This window comes from Pezoporus occidentalis, unplaced genomic scaffold, assembly GCF_034315485.1.
Source record: "Pezoporus occidentalis ecotype Australia unplaced genomic scaffold, CSIRO_AGI_Poc_V1 ctg11, whole genome shotgun sequence".
In the NCBI taxonomy this organism is placed as follows: domain Eukaryota; kingdom Metazoa; phylum Chordata; class Aves; order Psittaciformes; family Psittacidae; genus Pezoporus; species Pezoporus occidentalis.
In genome coordinates this window covers 7153279-7168527 of record NW_026912886.1, presented here as the reverse complement: position 1 = coordinate 7168527, position 15249 = coordinate 7153279, and the positions used below count along the sequence as shown (strand labels likewise).

General features: G+C 41.2%; 1 protein-coding gene and 1 long non-coding RNA gene across 3 annotated transcripts in view; both read left to right on the top strand.

The window, feature by feature from the left end:
- Nucleotides 1-114: 114 nt before the first annotated feature.
- Nucleotides 115-13576, top strand: LOC134168832 (uncharacterized). The gene is made up of 3 exons (XR_009966676.1): nucleotides 115-799; nucleotides 6417-6485; nucleotides 11412-13576. It is a non-coding gene; the product is annotated as an uncharacterized LOC134168832 (long non-coding RNA).
- A 1227-nt stretch (nucleotides 13577-14803) lies between these two features.
- Nucleotides 14804-15249, top strand: part of FBN1 (fibrillin 1) — a 150939-nt gene continuing 150493 nt past the window's right edge. The window contains exon 1 of one of the 2 annotated variants that reach the window (XM_062628868.1): nucleotides 14804-14893. Coding sequence is in view for 1 of the 2 variants with exons in the window: in XM_062628872.1 (XP_062484856.1) it covers nucleotides 15036-15143 (108 nt within the window). In the remaining variant the exon portion in view is untranslated. Of the gene's footprint in view, nucleotides 14894-15020; nucleotides 15144-15249 lie in introns of those variants that run through there. The other variant, XM_062628872.1, reaches the window with a different exon arrangement.

Sequence of the window (15249 nt, the reverse complement as noted above, 5' to 3'; positions counted from 1 at the left end):
GTAATCCTTCATCTGTGGTGTGGTCAAGAGCTGCTCTGTAGTTGCTCCCCAAAAAGCCACACTCCGTGCCACTGTGCAGAACACTTTGTGATTTCTGTCATCTTGTTCAATGTTGTTTGTGTGCAGAACTGTCAGTTCTCTAGCTTTAAGAAAATTTCCTGTGTTTGAAAGCTGAGTGGTTTTAGTGCATATGAAGTACTTTAATAACTCTAGTCCTGCTAAAGCTTTGAACAGCTGATGATTTTTATGTATTTAATTTAGAAGCTGGGGTTCCACAGTGATGAGAAGGGATCTTCCTCTTTACTGACTGCTCTGAAGAAAGCCAAGGGTGCAGCAGATCCCAGCTACAGTGAGGAAACGAGGGAGTTTTCTTCAGCAGCTCCATAACCTGATGTGAGCAAAGGTTCTCTTGTGAGGGTTCCTACTCTTATAGAGCAGGAAGATGTTATGCACATGTGGCAAAAGAGGGAGGAAGGGGGAAATCTTTCCAATCCCAGCTACTAAAAGGGAGAGTATTTAAATATAGACATTAGGTGCCCAACTACATTTGGTTGCTATTTCAGTTGTATCTTACTGCATCACCATGCCAGGGAACTTCAGTGACTAAAACTGCAGTGCATGTGAGAAGGTGGATGTGGGTAGAGGTTCAGTTAAATTGTTGCTTGCCTAACGTTTATTGTGTGTCTTGTTGCACTGACAACTCCAGAGAGCTCCAGACCTGCCAAGTTTTCCTTAATGAGAATCTACTGCAGAAGCCTGGAGGAAAGATCCATACCCAAACAGCAGCAATTATTCCCTGGTGAGTAAAGTCTGAGGAACAAGAAGATATTTAGCCCAAGAATTAACAATTACTCAAAAGCATTCCTTAGCCCTCTTTCCAATGTCAGCAGGAAAAAATGAAGCAATAACAGGCTAGCATAAGGGGTGGCAACTCCTGAAATTGGACAGCTGACATCAGTCGGAAAGGGGGATGTAGTTTTGCAATATATGTAGTTGGACTTGCATAGTTGAGCCAGTATTGTAACAGAGCCACTAGATGAGTCTCTTGCAGTAAATTTGCCGTGGTTTTTCACCCACTAGGTTATACTGCTGAAAGAACTTACGTGTTTTAGTCAAGAATTCATTACCTGCTCTCATGTCTTTTTGATTCAGGTAATTCCCTGCTTTAATACTGCATTTATGCTGTAGGAGCCAGATCTAATTTCATGCTAGTGATGTTGCAGATTAGCTTAAACATTGTTTAACCACACCCCAGGTCCATCCTCAAAGTAGCAGAATGCAGCAGTATTCTTTCCTTGATGTATCTTTATTTGCTTCAGCTGATTTATCTATGTCTGTACATTCCTCTTCGTGAAAATGTGTCAGTACTTTGTACTAAAATATGATAGAACGACTTTTGAATTACTTTTTAATGCTATATTTAAATGGTAATTTTAAGAACATCTTTTATAAACATGTTATGTACAATTAGCTTTATGTGTGACGTACAGAACAGGAATGCGCATGATTTAAGTCATGCATGTTTTGAGCAATGAATATGTTAACTGTTGGTTAACAGATGCTAATGTTTTAGCTTCTCTCTTCGGTGGCATCTTTCAGCTGGAAAGAGCAGCACCTGTATCTGTTAATGAAGAAAATTAAGAAGAGGTCTTACATAAACTGATTTCTCACATTCTTTATTTCTGGTAAACATATGCACATCTGAAACCTTGTCTCGTATCACAGCAACTTGCTGTGCACATGAACAGTTACATGAGTAGGAACTGAGGCCATAGGAGTTAGTTGGCTTGTTCACACAGTTAGGAAGCCTGAATGGGGAATTAAACCCGGGTTTTTCTAGTACTTTTGAGCTTACTGTTGATTTAAGAGGTGGGTGTGGATCTCCCCATCCTCTTCAGTCGTTGCTGGTAGGAAATTGGTTCATTTGTATGTATCCCGTCAGCCTGAGATACTGTTTTTTTCTTGTGTTATCTGGTTCATCATGTTATATGATATTAATGAATTAGAATTTACATATCATCATAGGTCTTTTACAGGTCTTTTCCACCTTTACCTTTATAAGAAAGTCATACAGTCTGTTTTCCTCCTGCAAGGCAGAATCACCAGTGCTGATGTTAGTCCTAGTGAATGTTTGTCCAATGTGTTCTGAAAGGTCCAATAAACAGAGGCTCTACAACTGCCAAGACAAATCCATTGCAGTATTATCCTTACTGATGGAAGGCTGCTTCCCCATTCCCTTTGTGTCTTACCTGAACTCTTCTGCTGCAACTTAAGCTCATTACTGCTTCTCCAGTGTACCAAGGACATGAAATAGGGATTTCTTTTATGTCATGCTTAAAAATTACTATTCTCCTCTTCAGTTTTCTTTTGCTTAGGTAAAACCATTGCTTTCATTCTTTTTTCCATGCATCAGCTTTTAAGATGCATAGGTCTCTTGTGGCATGCAAATATGGAACTAGTCCAAAGGACACCAAATGATAAATGAAAAAAAATTAGATCCAACACTCATGGTCCTACTATGCTTCATCATTTCCAGACTGGTTCAACCGGTTGTCCATTCTTCTGCACAACTACTACAGTCTTTGCAAAACACCCTATCTGTTGTTGTAAAAGCCTTTCAAGACTGATGTGATTAAATCCAGCTTCCCCAAGCATAATCTGTGGAGATGCAGCTAAGGAGAGCTCTGGCTTGCTTACCAGACTTTCCTTAACGCCTTTGGAATGTCATATCTTATTATCCCCTTACCTCTTACTTTACTTTGTAGTTGGTACTGTCCAGTGAAGTTTGGAGATCTACTTACCACTGTATAGTGTCCCTTTTCCCATAAAATCTCAAGCTGGGTATGCTTCCCAGAAGTATTAAGATACACAGTGGCATATATATATTTCAGTCATTTGTCCTTAAAATTTACTGTCAAAGCCATTCTTCTGCTGTTGGAACTGTGTTCTCATGTTTCCCTTTGTTCTGTGGGAGTTGCTAAGATTTCCCATTGAAATTTATTTTAAATGTTTGCTCTTTTGTGCAGATTCACTGCACAGTCTTGTCTCCCACAGTGTTAGATGGGTTACAATGGAGATGATGGTAACCTGGCAGTGATACAGGAGCACATTACTTGCAGCTGTAGTGAGATTTCACCCAGCATTCTGATGCAGAGTACTTCACACTTCCAAATTAATCATGCTTTTCTCTCTGTTCTTGTTGCTTGGGTAAGTATTTCACTGTTGTGTAAACCTGGGCAGTGATCTATGTGAGAACCAGGGTTCTTATTCTCCTTCCTCTTGTACATACTTACCTACCAAGCAAGCTTTTAAGCCTGGTGCGTTTTTCACACTTGATAAAATGAGTCTGTTTCCATCATGTAGTGTTGTTTCTTTATAAATCTCAATACAAGTAAAGAAATTCATGTCTATTGCCAAATGTTCTGGCTGAATGCCACCCCTGGTGTTCTGGCTTCATCCAGATGATGAATGTTCCCTGTCAGCCTGCAGCCTAGTGAGAGGGGACAATGGTACAGAAATATTATAATTATCTAATCAACTTTGCTTAGAATGTTAAGCAAATGCAATTCTTTAATACTCTGGTTTTACTATAGCTGTTAATTAACATGTGCAAATATAATTTGTATAGCAAAACCAAGTAGAAGAAACATTCACTTTTAAGTTACTTTACTCCCCTCTAGTGGTCTTATGCCATATGTACTTTTATATAACACTTCATCACAATAGATTAATATTTATAAATTTATAAATAGTTAATATTCTGTAAAAAAAAAAAACAAAAACAGTTCTACCTCTCCTTCCTTCTTCCTTTCTTTGTATAGAGAAACCTGTTCAGTGACTGGGATTCTTGCCAATCTAACTCTCTAAACAATGCTGGTTTTTATGTATTGGCTTTAACTGAAGGCCACACTGCACCTACAGCTTTAAAGTCAGTATGTACAGGAAAATCTTAAAGCTGTGTAGTAAGCTTCTGTTTCCTGCGCCCTCAAATCTGTTCATGAGGGGTGTTACTGTCAATGTCATGGTGACTCAAACTGCAGCCGAGGCTGCAGAAACATCAGCAGAACTCGGTCACGTCTGTAGTGCTGCTCTATGTTTGTGCTGTGGGACATGCCAGTTTTGGTGCATGTCTAGCGCTGCCTGGGCCTGTGCAAGTTGTGGGACATATGGAGACTGTTGAATGACTGGGTTCCTCCTTTAAGCTTGCCAGTTGGCCATTTTGTGTAGGATGTGGCTTCCACTAGCTGGAAAATACATGAGAACCTACAGGATCAGAATGGAAACTTCTACTTTTCCAGTAATCCCCTGGTTCTTTGCTGAAGTTGCTGATGTTGTAATCAGTGCTATACAGGTGTGCAGCACAGGCTTAATTTAGCAATAGTTAATGGATAAGTGCTCATCTAAATTTTATTTTGCTTCTGTATTTTAAAGGTATGGAAATGACTTGCTAATACAGTGTCCTTGGAGAAGATGAGGTATCTCATAAGATGCTTGTCTCTTCTTTTTCTGCTCAGAGAGATTATATTAAGGAAAATGTAGTTAGAGGATTCAGTTTTCAGTAGCTAGCTCCTCTTTTCAAACTATTCCCTTGTAACTTTTCCATTTTCTTCTAGAATGTCTTGGACTAATGTTTGGAAGAAAAGAAAGGGGAGTAAAAGGGATCAATAAAGAAAATGTTGACAATTTTCCATTTGAAAATACAGTTCTCTTAAAACAGTTCACAAAATTGTGTTTGTCTTCATATTCAGTTATGGAAGAAAAATGAAAGCGTTCCAAGAATCAAAACATTTTAACACTATTTGAGTGAAACCTTTTGTTTTAAAGTGAGTCTTCGTTTGTAAACTTTTGCAACTCTAAAAAGTCAAAATTGAAATGAAACAGTTTAGGAGATCCAAACCTGGCCTTTTTTCCGCATGATTTTTTCTTTTGTGGAAAACTGAAGTATCTCAGTTTCCAAGCTGGAAGGAAACCAAATGTGAAAAGTAAAATCCTTCATAAAACGTAACTCCTGTCTTCCTGCTGTACTCTTATGAGAGATTATTTGCCGGTGTCAGTGATGCATGTTATAATAACCAATAGCTGGGGAAACTATTTGCTACGCTTCTCAAGATTGTTCCCTTTAGGTCATTAGCAGATAGTTCTAATAAACATGAGCTGAGCCAGTAGAGGCTTTGACTCTATTTATCACTGTGGATGTCTGAGCAGTCCCTGTGGGAAGTTGTGACCAATTCATCAGCCAGGGAGTTTAACTTGTTCTTAACTCTTCTCTCGAGCAGCAGTGTCAACAGTCCAACTAAATCAAAATCATTCATGTGTACTTATATAGGAAGTGTGTAAGATATATAATGTTGAAATAAAATTGTGTGCAGCTGTAAGAAGCACACAAGGAGGCAGCTGATGCAGAAGTTTCTTTACTCAAACAAGCTGGCAGGGCCTGCCTTTGGGAATGCATGTGCCTGGGTAGGGAAGGATCCGCTGCTGCTTGGGGCATGCTACCTGACATTGGGCAATTCTGTAGGCAGGCCTGCCCGAGCTCTGCTGTTCCAGCACTGCAGTGAGGGCACTGCCTCCCCCACCTTGCCCCTTACAATTATTCTCATCCCTTTTTGTGGTTCCAGAAGACTGAAACTTGACAAGGAAATCAGAACTTAAAAATGCAAGTGATCATGTAAAAAAGCTGTAAGATCTGGTTATGGTGAATGAAGTCCTGGAGTCATCCTAGAGACGGACAACTTAATGCAAATGTTTCTGCCTTGCTGTCAGAGCGTCTTTCCACCACTGCTGCTGTTTGCCTAGACCTGGTGTCGAATGGCATTGTCTAATTGGAGCTTGCTTTCTGTGCTTTTAGTATAGTGCAATAGGGCCACAGCCTCACTTGGGGTTTCTGAGAGCTTCTGGAGTATGAGCAACCTCATAAATTAAATCACCACACTGTCTGCTGAATGCTTTCTTGCAGAAGTGCTGGCAACTGTGGAACATATTTTGCTGATCATCTGAGGATCAGCAACTTCTACACCTGGCAGCTGTCAGACAGCATTTTCTTGAAGCAGGGCTGTCTGCTGATAGCTCAGGAGTAGGGCTGAGCAGTGCAGCCTTGGGTAGGTTTATCGCTGGGATTTGCAGATTAACACACTTTTGTACTTCCCAGCATCTTCCCTGGCTACATCCCACTTTCATTCTACATAAGTGGAAGAAGTTCCTTAGACTTTCTTTCTACCCTGGTCCTTCAATCACAGTTAACAGAATACAGAATTTAGTTCCATATGTGTTAGAAAAGCTCTCTTCTCCAGGGATTTGATTAAGCACAGGGCTAACCTGTCCCATATTATGGGTTTAGCCAGTGGCATAAATGATAATGTTTGGCTTTTTTTACATATGTTTAATCCCCCTCTCCCCTTTTCCTTTTTTCCTTGCAGATGCTATTATACAGGTTTTGACTGCAGGAAGAGGTAGGACAGCTTGTGAAACAAACCTGTCAAAGTGAGGTAAGTAGCTACCAGGGTTCCTTCAGTCAGCTTACCTTTAAAATGCAGTTTATGATACCACTGGTGGGGAGGGGGAAAAGTGGAAAAGGCTAATAAGATTTCAAATACTGAGATGCCCTCAAAAAGCAACATTTTCTAGGATTCCATGGGGAATGACCATTGCCAGCACGTGCATGTCAGTGACATGCTGAACTGATACAATAGCACAGTTGTTCTTACGACACATTTAGCTCTGAATTTGTCAGTGTTGAGCATGTGTATTAGAGCATGATACATATGCGAATTCTAAAAACATTTTTACAAGTTGGAGTAAATTCAAAAAGCAATAATTCCTTGTTTTACACAACGCTGCCAAGAATTCTCTTTGTATTTTCATTGTGCAGGACTGAATATTTAGTCAGCAACACTGCACAGACTTGTTGCTGTTCTGCTGTTTGTGACAAAAACTCAGGCAGGTAAATAGCCTTGTGTATGGACCAGAGAATGGAGAGGACCACATATTTTGAAAAGGAGGAAAGACATGTTTGCCAATTGTGTAGAAGTAATTGTTTCTGGTTCTCCATAATGCATTAGAATTCAAGTAATATTCTATTTTCAGAAACTTCACTGCTCTAACTTAGCTTAACTGATGGAACAGTGTTCACCACAGTGAAGTCAGGGCATGCTCTCAAGTCCACTGAAATAAGTGGAAGGGAAAAAAATTATCTCAAGTCTTTGGACTAGGTTTGTAATGCCAAAGGAAGCTTCTCCAGATCACTGCAGTGCAGGGAAGCTCTGTTTTCCCAATAGTTTATCATAAAATGTGTCCAGACTGGAGCCTCTGGAAGACTTCCTTATCTTGAAAAGGCAGCATGAATCTTATTTACATCGCCCGCTGTTTCATCCATGAAATTAGACTTCCTTCCTTTTACTGATGAACAGGAGTGGGAAAAGTCAGCCTTACTATATATCCAAATTTCTATAGACAGATAGATATAGATGTCTTTTTTTCCCAAGCATCTCCTGCCCATGAGTATTTTTCCTTGGCTCTCCCTTGCGGGTGTCAGATGACATTTCCTCTGCTGACTGTGTGCCTGTTCGACCTCTGCTCTTATTCGTCTCCAGTTATGTGGTATTATTTTTGGTCTTGAAGGGAGTTCACAAAGCTAAAACCAGTGCTCAACATTTTCATTTAAGCTTTGTGAAGTGTCAAAACCTGCCCCTTTAAAAAAGAAATGCAGCAAGCCAATCTCTTCTGAACTCCACCCCATTCATCACAGTAATAGCAATTTTGGGTGGATCTGGTGTTGATAACTTGCAAACCATTAGGGATGTTTTAGAGGCAGTATTAAGGAAAAAAAGCTTTAAAGGTTATTATTTTTTTCAGTGCTAGAATTGCTTCCCCCATTTAAACCTTAATCTGATTAATCTGTACTGGAAACACTGGTAAAAGTTACATTTCTCACATTTCAAGTGTTCTACATTATAAATTACCATTATATCTTAATTCTCTTTGTAGGGAAGAAAAAAAGGGTTTCCAAAAACCCCAAACCACAAAAATATACAGAGCTTTCTTCCTGACCCTTCTCATTCCCACTTTGAGCCACAGTATTTGGAATCTATTGCTACTTCCTACTCAAATAGCTTCCTTAACTTCATTTGGTTACTTGTAAAATGTGTTTGAATTAGCTATAGTTGTTATTTCCTGTTTTCTTATAAAGAAAGGCAATGTGATTATTTGCATTATACATATGCTTTATAACTATCTGTTTTAGGATGCAATCAGCTTGCTGTGGGTTAAGCCAATACAGAAATGAGAAAGGGCTAATTATGAAACAAAGTTAATGGGAAGTTTCCTACTGACTTTTGTGGGCTGAATATACCCAAATAACAATACTGGAAGTGCAAGATGTAATATAGAAAGATAAATGCATTATTAAATGGATCATGTTCTATCCAGCGTGGTGTATAAAAGACCTTGCATCTGATGGCCATTTAGAGGCAAGATGACTGGCTGCTGAAACTTACTTATGAACCTGATAAAGCAACGCCCCAGTGATTCTCATAAGTAAATTCTAATGCTTTCAACAGATGGGGTGGGGGAATCCCAAATGATTTTATACCCGGTAAGAAATTGCAGACTTTAGATGAGGTTGTCTCAATTTACTGGTATCTAGAAAACCTGAGGAAATGAAGTCAGCCTTTGGAAAGTTACTAATAAAGGAAAGTGCAGAGCAGAGCCGTACTGAACTATTCACTGGCTGGAGACTCACTACTACCATTTCTGAGTCAGCTGCATGCCCTTGCAGTGAGGGTGGCCAACTGCATATGGGGCTGTATTAGTGGCAGTGTAACCAGGCAGTGGAGGGAAGCTGTTCTTCCCCTCCTTTGGTACTTGAGAAACTGTATCTGCAGTACTGTATGCAGCTCTGGGCACCAACATACAAGAACAGAATTCAACCAAACCAAAACAAAAACCCCACTCCTAAACCCCAAAAGCATTGACATCTACAGCAAGACTGGCAGAGAGCCCCTGGGATGGTTAGGGGCTACAGCAATGCTTTCTGAGAAGAGGGTTCATTCAAACTTAGGAAGCAAAGGCTAAGGAGGATCTTACTGCTGCCTTCAGGGTATAGAGGAGGTAGAGGCTGCCTCTCCTGGATAGTGAGCAGTGGTAGGATGAGAGGCACCGGCACAAATTCTAAGAAGGAAAATTCCTACTAAGTATTAAGCAAAAATAATCACAATGAGGGTTGTAAAACAGTGGAATAGGTTAGTCCAGAAAAGTGGAATGTTCATTCTTGGAGATATTCAGAACTCAGCTGGATAGGACCTGAACAGCCTACTCTTAAGTTGGTCCTGCTCTGAGCAGGGGACTGGACCAAATAACCTCTACAAGTCCCTTCTGACCTAAATTCATCACTGATTCTATGACAGCCGTATGCAATGCTCTCATAGTGTTATTTCTCAAAGGAAAGGCCTTGCAAATGGAATGTGGTGGGTTCAGAGTCTAATCCCTGGTCTCTTTTTATCTTTTTTATTATTTCAACTGCATCATGGGGCAACTCCCGATCAACTGAGACATCTCATAGCCAGAGGAACACTGGGATGGAAAACAGAGGCAGAGACACCCAATCCCTTGCTGACACAGTGTTTGAAGGAATGTAGGGCCTGATTCAGCTCTCTTTGTTAGAGTCAGTAGGGAGTTCTGCATAAATGAGAGCTACAAGAAGAGGCTCCTAGTTACTGATTTCCACCCACTTGGAATGTATTAATGCTAATAAAAAGCTGTATCTCTTTTGCTTAGTATCTTAGCCTGAAAATTCACCCAGCAGCTGGCATTTCAGGCTAAGCCTTGAAATTTGTTTCACTTTGCTTCTGAGTTTACAGGTGGGATTTAAGAGGTCATCTGGGACAAATGTAAGACTGAGGAAACTCAGTTTGCAACTGTTACTCTGGCAAGATTCCCATTGAATTTGACAGGGTTATAGCTGACAGAACGTAGTAGTATATGTATTTCCCTTTCTTGCACTAAGGCTAGATTAATTTTTTCTTTTTAAATCAAAGAAGCAAGTGCTATTGTTAAACTTTAGGTTTTCCACCTGTATGCACATAATTAAATATATCAACCTATGTATTTTGATAGACTGGGATTAACAACAAAAAATCCATTCCAGTGTATTTTAGTTGTATTTCTGTTCAACACTAGCCTTACAAAAATCAGTTGTGCTTCCCCTTCCTGGAGGACAGAAGTCATAGGATTTCTTCTGCTTAAGTTTTCTTTAGGACCCCCATGGAGAAAACTATTAATGTAATCTCATGTCTTTAGTAAATTGAGATATAATACAACAGTTTTACCCTTACAAGCTAAGGATTGATTTAAAATGTGACTTAGTTTTAGAAACCAGCTATGAATATGGTACTTCCCTAAAAATAGTACTGAGGGTGTCTGAATTAGGGCATCTCTTGAATGGCCTTGTGCTTTCTTTGTCACCGATACTGAAGAATCCAGGTGTTTTAGAGGAGCAAGAACATCTGTTTTATTCTGATCTTAGAAAGGACAAATGAATTATTGTTTGACTTCTACAGCTTTTGGTGGGCTGATACCAAATTCACCTTGTTCTTGTAAATAAAGGAATTGCTTTGTTTAAAACAACACAAGTTCTGTGCCTAAACTATTCCATGCAGGCGTAAACAGGACAGATGTGTTATGAATGTGTATAAAATGTAATAGGTTTATGGTCACCTAGGATACAACTGAGATAAAATACAGGAATTTCCCCAGAAGCACATAGGCCACTAATTGTCTGAGCCAAGAGAGAGTTTTTAATTCTTATAATATTATAGAAACATCACGCCACCACTTTGCGCAGTATCACAAATGATGGAGTTATACGCTCATGTAGGTTGGATTTCCTCCTTCATCATTATAAGCTCAGCTGACAGATGAAAACATCAAATAAAACAATTTGTAAAAATGAAGTAAATGTCTTAAGTGAAGTTTGTCCCCTAAAAGCTATCGTTTATGGATTTCATAGCTAGTCTGGCCAACCAACGTTAATAAAAATGGGTGATAGCTTGTTTTATTTTCTATTTTTTATTTTTTTTTAGATTTCAACCAATTAATTGGTTGTCTGGCTATAATTACTGTTTGTGCTTTTTATGTACTTAAGAAAATACACGCACTAAAACTTTCCCACACTATTTGTTTTCATTGGCGTAATCAAGGCTTTCTTAATAAAGAAATATGGAAGATGGACATACTTATTTTTGCTTACTTGGGTTGGAGTAAATTTGCAGATCAAAAAATGCAATTAGTGAAAAAGTTCATAAAAATGGAAGTTAATGGAACTTCCAACTCCATCACAGTACCTCCAGGGATAATATTTCGGGGTTTGTTTGCAACGGTTCAAAGCAATTTGTCTAAACTGTGAAAATTCTGATAAGCGTCCTACAGGAGAAGAGGGAGGAATGTTTGCAGAAGATGAAAAGGACCAGCTTGGTAAAGGCCAGGAAGGAGGGAGACCAGTACTTCACATCACTGCTGCTGAACACAAAGATCATCAGCTCTGCAAACTTCAGCTCAATGGTTTTATGGGAATTGAAGAGCAGGACAAAGAGGTATTTCTCTGACAATCAGTTACAGTTTAATAATTTAACCACTTGCATAAAATGATTTGTGTACCTGATGTTGATAAGCACAGAGAGGTGCACTAAGACATAGCTAGCAAGGAGAATTTATTTTACCAGAGAAATGTACTGGGCTTGATATAAAGTGTGTGTGTGTGGTTATGTAAATGTTTAGGATCACGGCTTCCAAGTTCATACCTAACTGCAAAAGGTGGTTCATGTTTTATCTGTCATTCCCTGATAAGAGGAAACTACCTATAAGTATCCTCCCCTAATTTTTGGGCCCTGCCACCACAATCTATGCCATCTACATGCTCCAAGATACAGCTATAAGATCCTCAGTATCATCTGGTGAATCAGAATCAGAATTGTGGAAAAATTGTGGCTTAAGTGTTACAGCAAATTCCGCTATGCATGTAGCAGTGATGTTGTATGCCGTGTTCCTGGTGTCGTTTATTTCTGGGTGTGATTCCAGGGTTTGATGAAGGAGCTAAAATACCAAGGAGCTTCTGGATCTCAGTTAATCTGAGAGCTCATCTTTGTGTTTGTCATGGGAGATGGTGATCAACTGGGTCATCGAAATTGCTTCTTTGGGTTTTTTCTTCCCTTCAGTGAAACTTCTGAGTGGATGACAAGTGTTTTGAAGGCCATATAGGAATCTGTTTGTCCAGATGTTCTTCAGAGTCCAGATGTTTGCAAAGTCTCAAGTGGCTGTGGGAAAGCATGTGGATGACCCTTATTAGTAGCTCTGTTCAGCAGCAGAGAGCAGAAGTTGTTTTAAGTCTTTTGCTTGTGACAGTGTGTTCTTCTAGTGGTTTGAGAGCCCAGGTGGGTGCTATTTTAATGTTGTCAACAATTTAAGTACTTCTAATATATAAACATATACTTTAAACTGGAACAGCAGAAGTTGATGATGTGCTACATATTTCACTAGCTTAATTAACGGACAGCCCACATATCATGTAACATTATTTCATATAGCGTAATCCATATTTCTGCAACCATGCAAGATATCAAATAATATGTCATAAAATGTCCTAAAAGATATGAGAGAATCATCCCATTAACCTGTGACATAGACTGGATATTTTTCTGGTAGCTCATCCAGAAAACTAAAGCGGTTGAAACAGAAACTGTCGACACTAAAAGAATGTTTGAGTAAATAGTAACGCAGAATTCCTTTCATAACTCGCTTTTGTTTACTGCTAAATTCTATCTTCACATCATAAACATAATTAATTAGTAAACATCCAGCAGCATTTTTTTGCAGTGGCTTGGTTTGAACATATTTACCTTCTACATTTACTAAATAAATGTTTAGATTTTGCTGTACATATAGGTAAGAGTGAAGGAAGAGAATTGTATATCAATGTACAGCATGTCTGAGATTTCTTAATAGCAGGGGCAGTTGCTACCACCTTTATCCTGGTCTCTTTTAGTTTCTGAGCAATTTTAATTTGCCACTGCAAAAGAAATACAAAATCCTTTGTCCAATGCTAGGTTGTCTCTTCAACAAGCATAAGCAGAGAAAAAATAGTTCCTATCTGTGGTAGACAAACAAGAAAAACTGAAAAATCAAACTACTCCTTTCTTTTGCCAGTATCTCATAGTATTTCACTGTACATCTATGTTTCACCTGTATATTAAGTGTCTGTCTGGAAGTTTTCAGATTAAATTCTTGAATGGTGCCATTGGAATGGTCAAATGGACTGTTTTGTAATTTGCAGAATCCACCACTTTGCTTGATGATAAAAATCAGCCAAAATTATTAGACTGCTGTTACTGTGCTGATCACACACAAATACAGCATCTCCTGTACTAGTTTAAATACTTCTATGTACCTTTAGAAGGATAATGCATATTTACACACAATATAAAAACTACTGTAATTGATTTAACTATGTATTTCAAGTAGCATCTGTCACATTTTGTGTCAATGTTACATTTCAGCTGTAAACACAGATTGGTACTAGGAAATCTTACATGGTGCTTCCTTTTTTTTCCCCTCATACTGAGTTAGTGGTTCACATTACACCATGCATTTATCTTTGGGCAAGGTGGTTTGGAAGCTGCTGTGCATGGGTGGTCAGCTGCCTGCTCATAAAACTGTGCAGCTGAATTCAATAACGCAGTCCCCTTCACTATCAGAACCTGCCTGAAAGTAACAGAAATGAGAATACCTGCACATTAGGAAATCCAGCATTTCTGCCAAAATATTTGTAAGTGAGGAGCAGCAGAATGCATTTCTCTTTTCAGTTTAATAGGCTTGCTTTTTTGGTTTTGTACTCTCTGTGTATATTGAAATGGGATAATCCTAGTACAGAGCTACTTGCCTGGAGTATATACTCTCTGTTTGATTTCTAATTACTGACTGTCTTCTCCTCACCCCAAATTATTCAAGTATAAAACTTCCTACCTTTCAAGGGGTGGGATAGCAACTTGCTCTTCAGGATTTCCAAATCACTCCAAAAGCATAAGTAAAAACTGCAGGGCTTTTTTTTTTCTTGTTTGTTTTCCTTACTAAGAAAGAGGCATGCATTTGTTCTGGAGCTGGCTGTAGGGATTTAAAAGTAGGTACGGAACAGCTCAGTGCCTTGGTGTCTGCGCCATACTAGTTCCTAGAAAGTGTATTCTTCATCCTGCAGCAGCCTCTAAGGTAAAGCCAACATCGCTGCTGTTTCTCCTTATAAGGGAAACAGATACTATTCTGGTTTTTATTTAAGCCGTTATCTAGATGCGAAATGTTGCACCTTTAGGGCTTGTGTATATACGTATGTAGACGGAGGCATAGGAGTCCACCTCCCTCAGCTCCCCGCCGGTCCTGTGTTACGCGCTTACTCCGCTGCTCAGCCCACAGCGCTACCGCTTCTGCCTCCGCGGGCGCCGGGAACCCGCGGGGCGCCCGAGCAGGCGGCGCTGCCCGGCCGCAGCGTTCCCCTCACCCCCGGGCAGGAGCGCGGCTCCCTGCGTGCCCCTCGGGCAGCGCATCCCTGCCCGACCACAGGTGACCGGCTGCGGGGCTCACAGGGCCCTCCCGCCGCATCCGCCGCGCGGGCACGGCTCGGACCCCCAGGACGGCGGGTCGGGGGTGGGGGGAACGTTTTTATTCACCTCTCTCTCGCGAGAAAGTGCTGCATGGGCGATACTTGAAGAGGAGGGGGGGAGAGAGGAGGGGAAAAAGGAGGAGGAGAAGGAGGGAGGGAGGGGGCAGCTGGAGCCGCAGCTGGAGTAGCGGTGGGTGCAGCGGCCGCAGCTGGAACAGCAGCGGGAACGGCAGCCGGCGGCGGCGGCTCCAGCGGGTGCGCGCCCCTCGCAGCGGGCTTCACCGGGGCGGGCGGGCTGGGCGCGGGGCTCCCTGCCCGCGGCGCGCCCCGGCCGGGCACTGCGCTCCTGCCGCCGCGGCTCGCAGCGGTGCCCGGCTCGGGGAGCCGGGGAGGGCTCATGCCCGGGAGGTGCTTCCAGCCCCGGAGCGGCTCCGGGAGCGGTGACGGCTGCCGCGGGCTGCCCGCTGCGGGAGCGGGAGTCCCCGCGGATGCTGTTGGAGGGAAGGTAGAGTCCGCGCGGCTCCGGGCAGCCCCTCGCCATCTCCCGCGGCCGCCGCCTCCCGCCGGCCGGGCTAGCGCCGGGCTGGCCGGGGGCCGACGGCGCCGGGGCG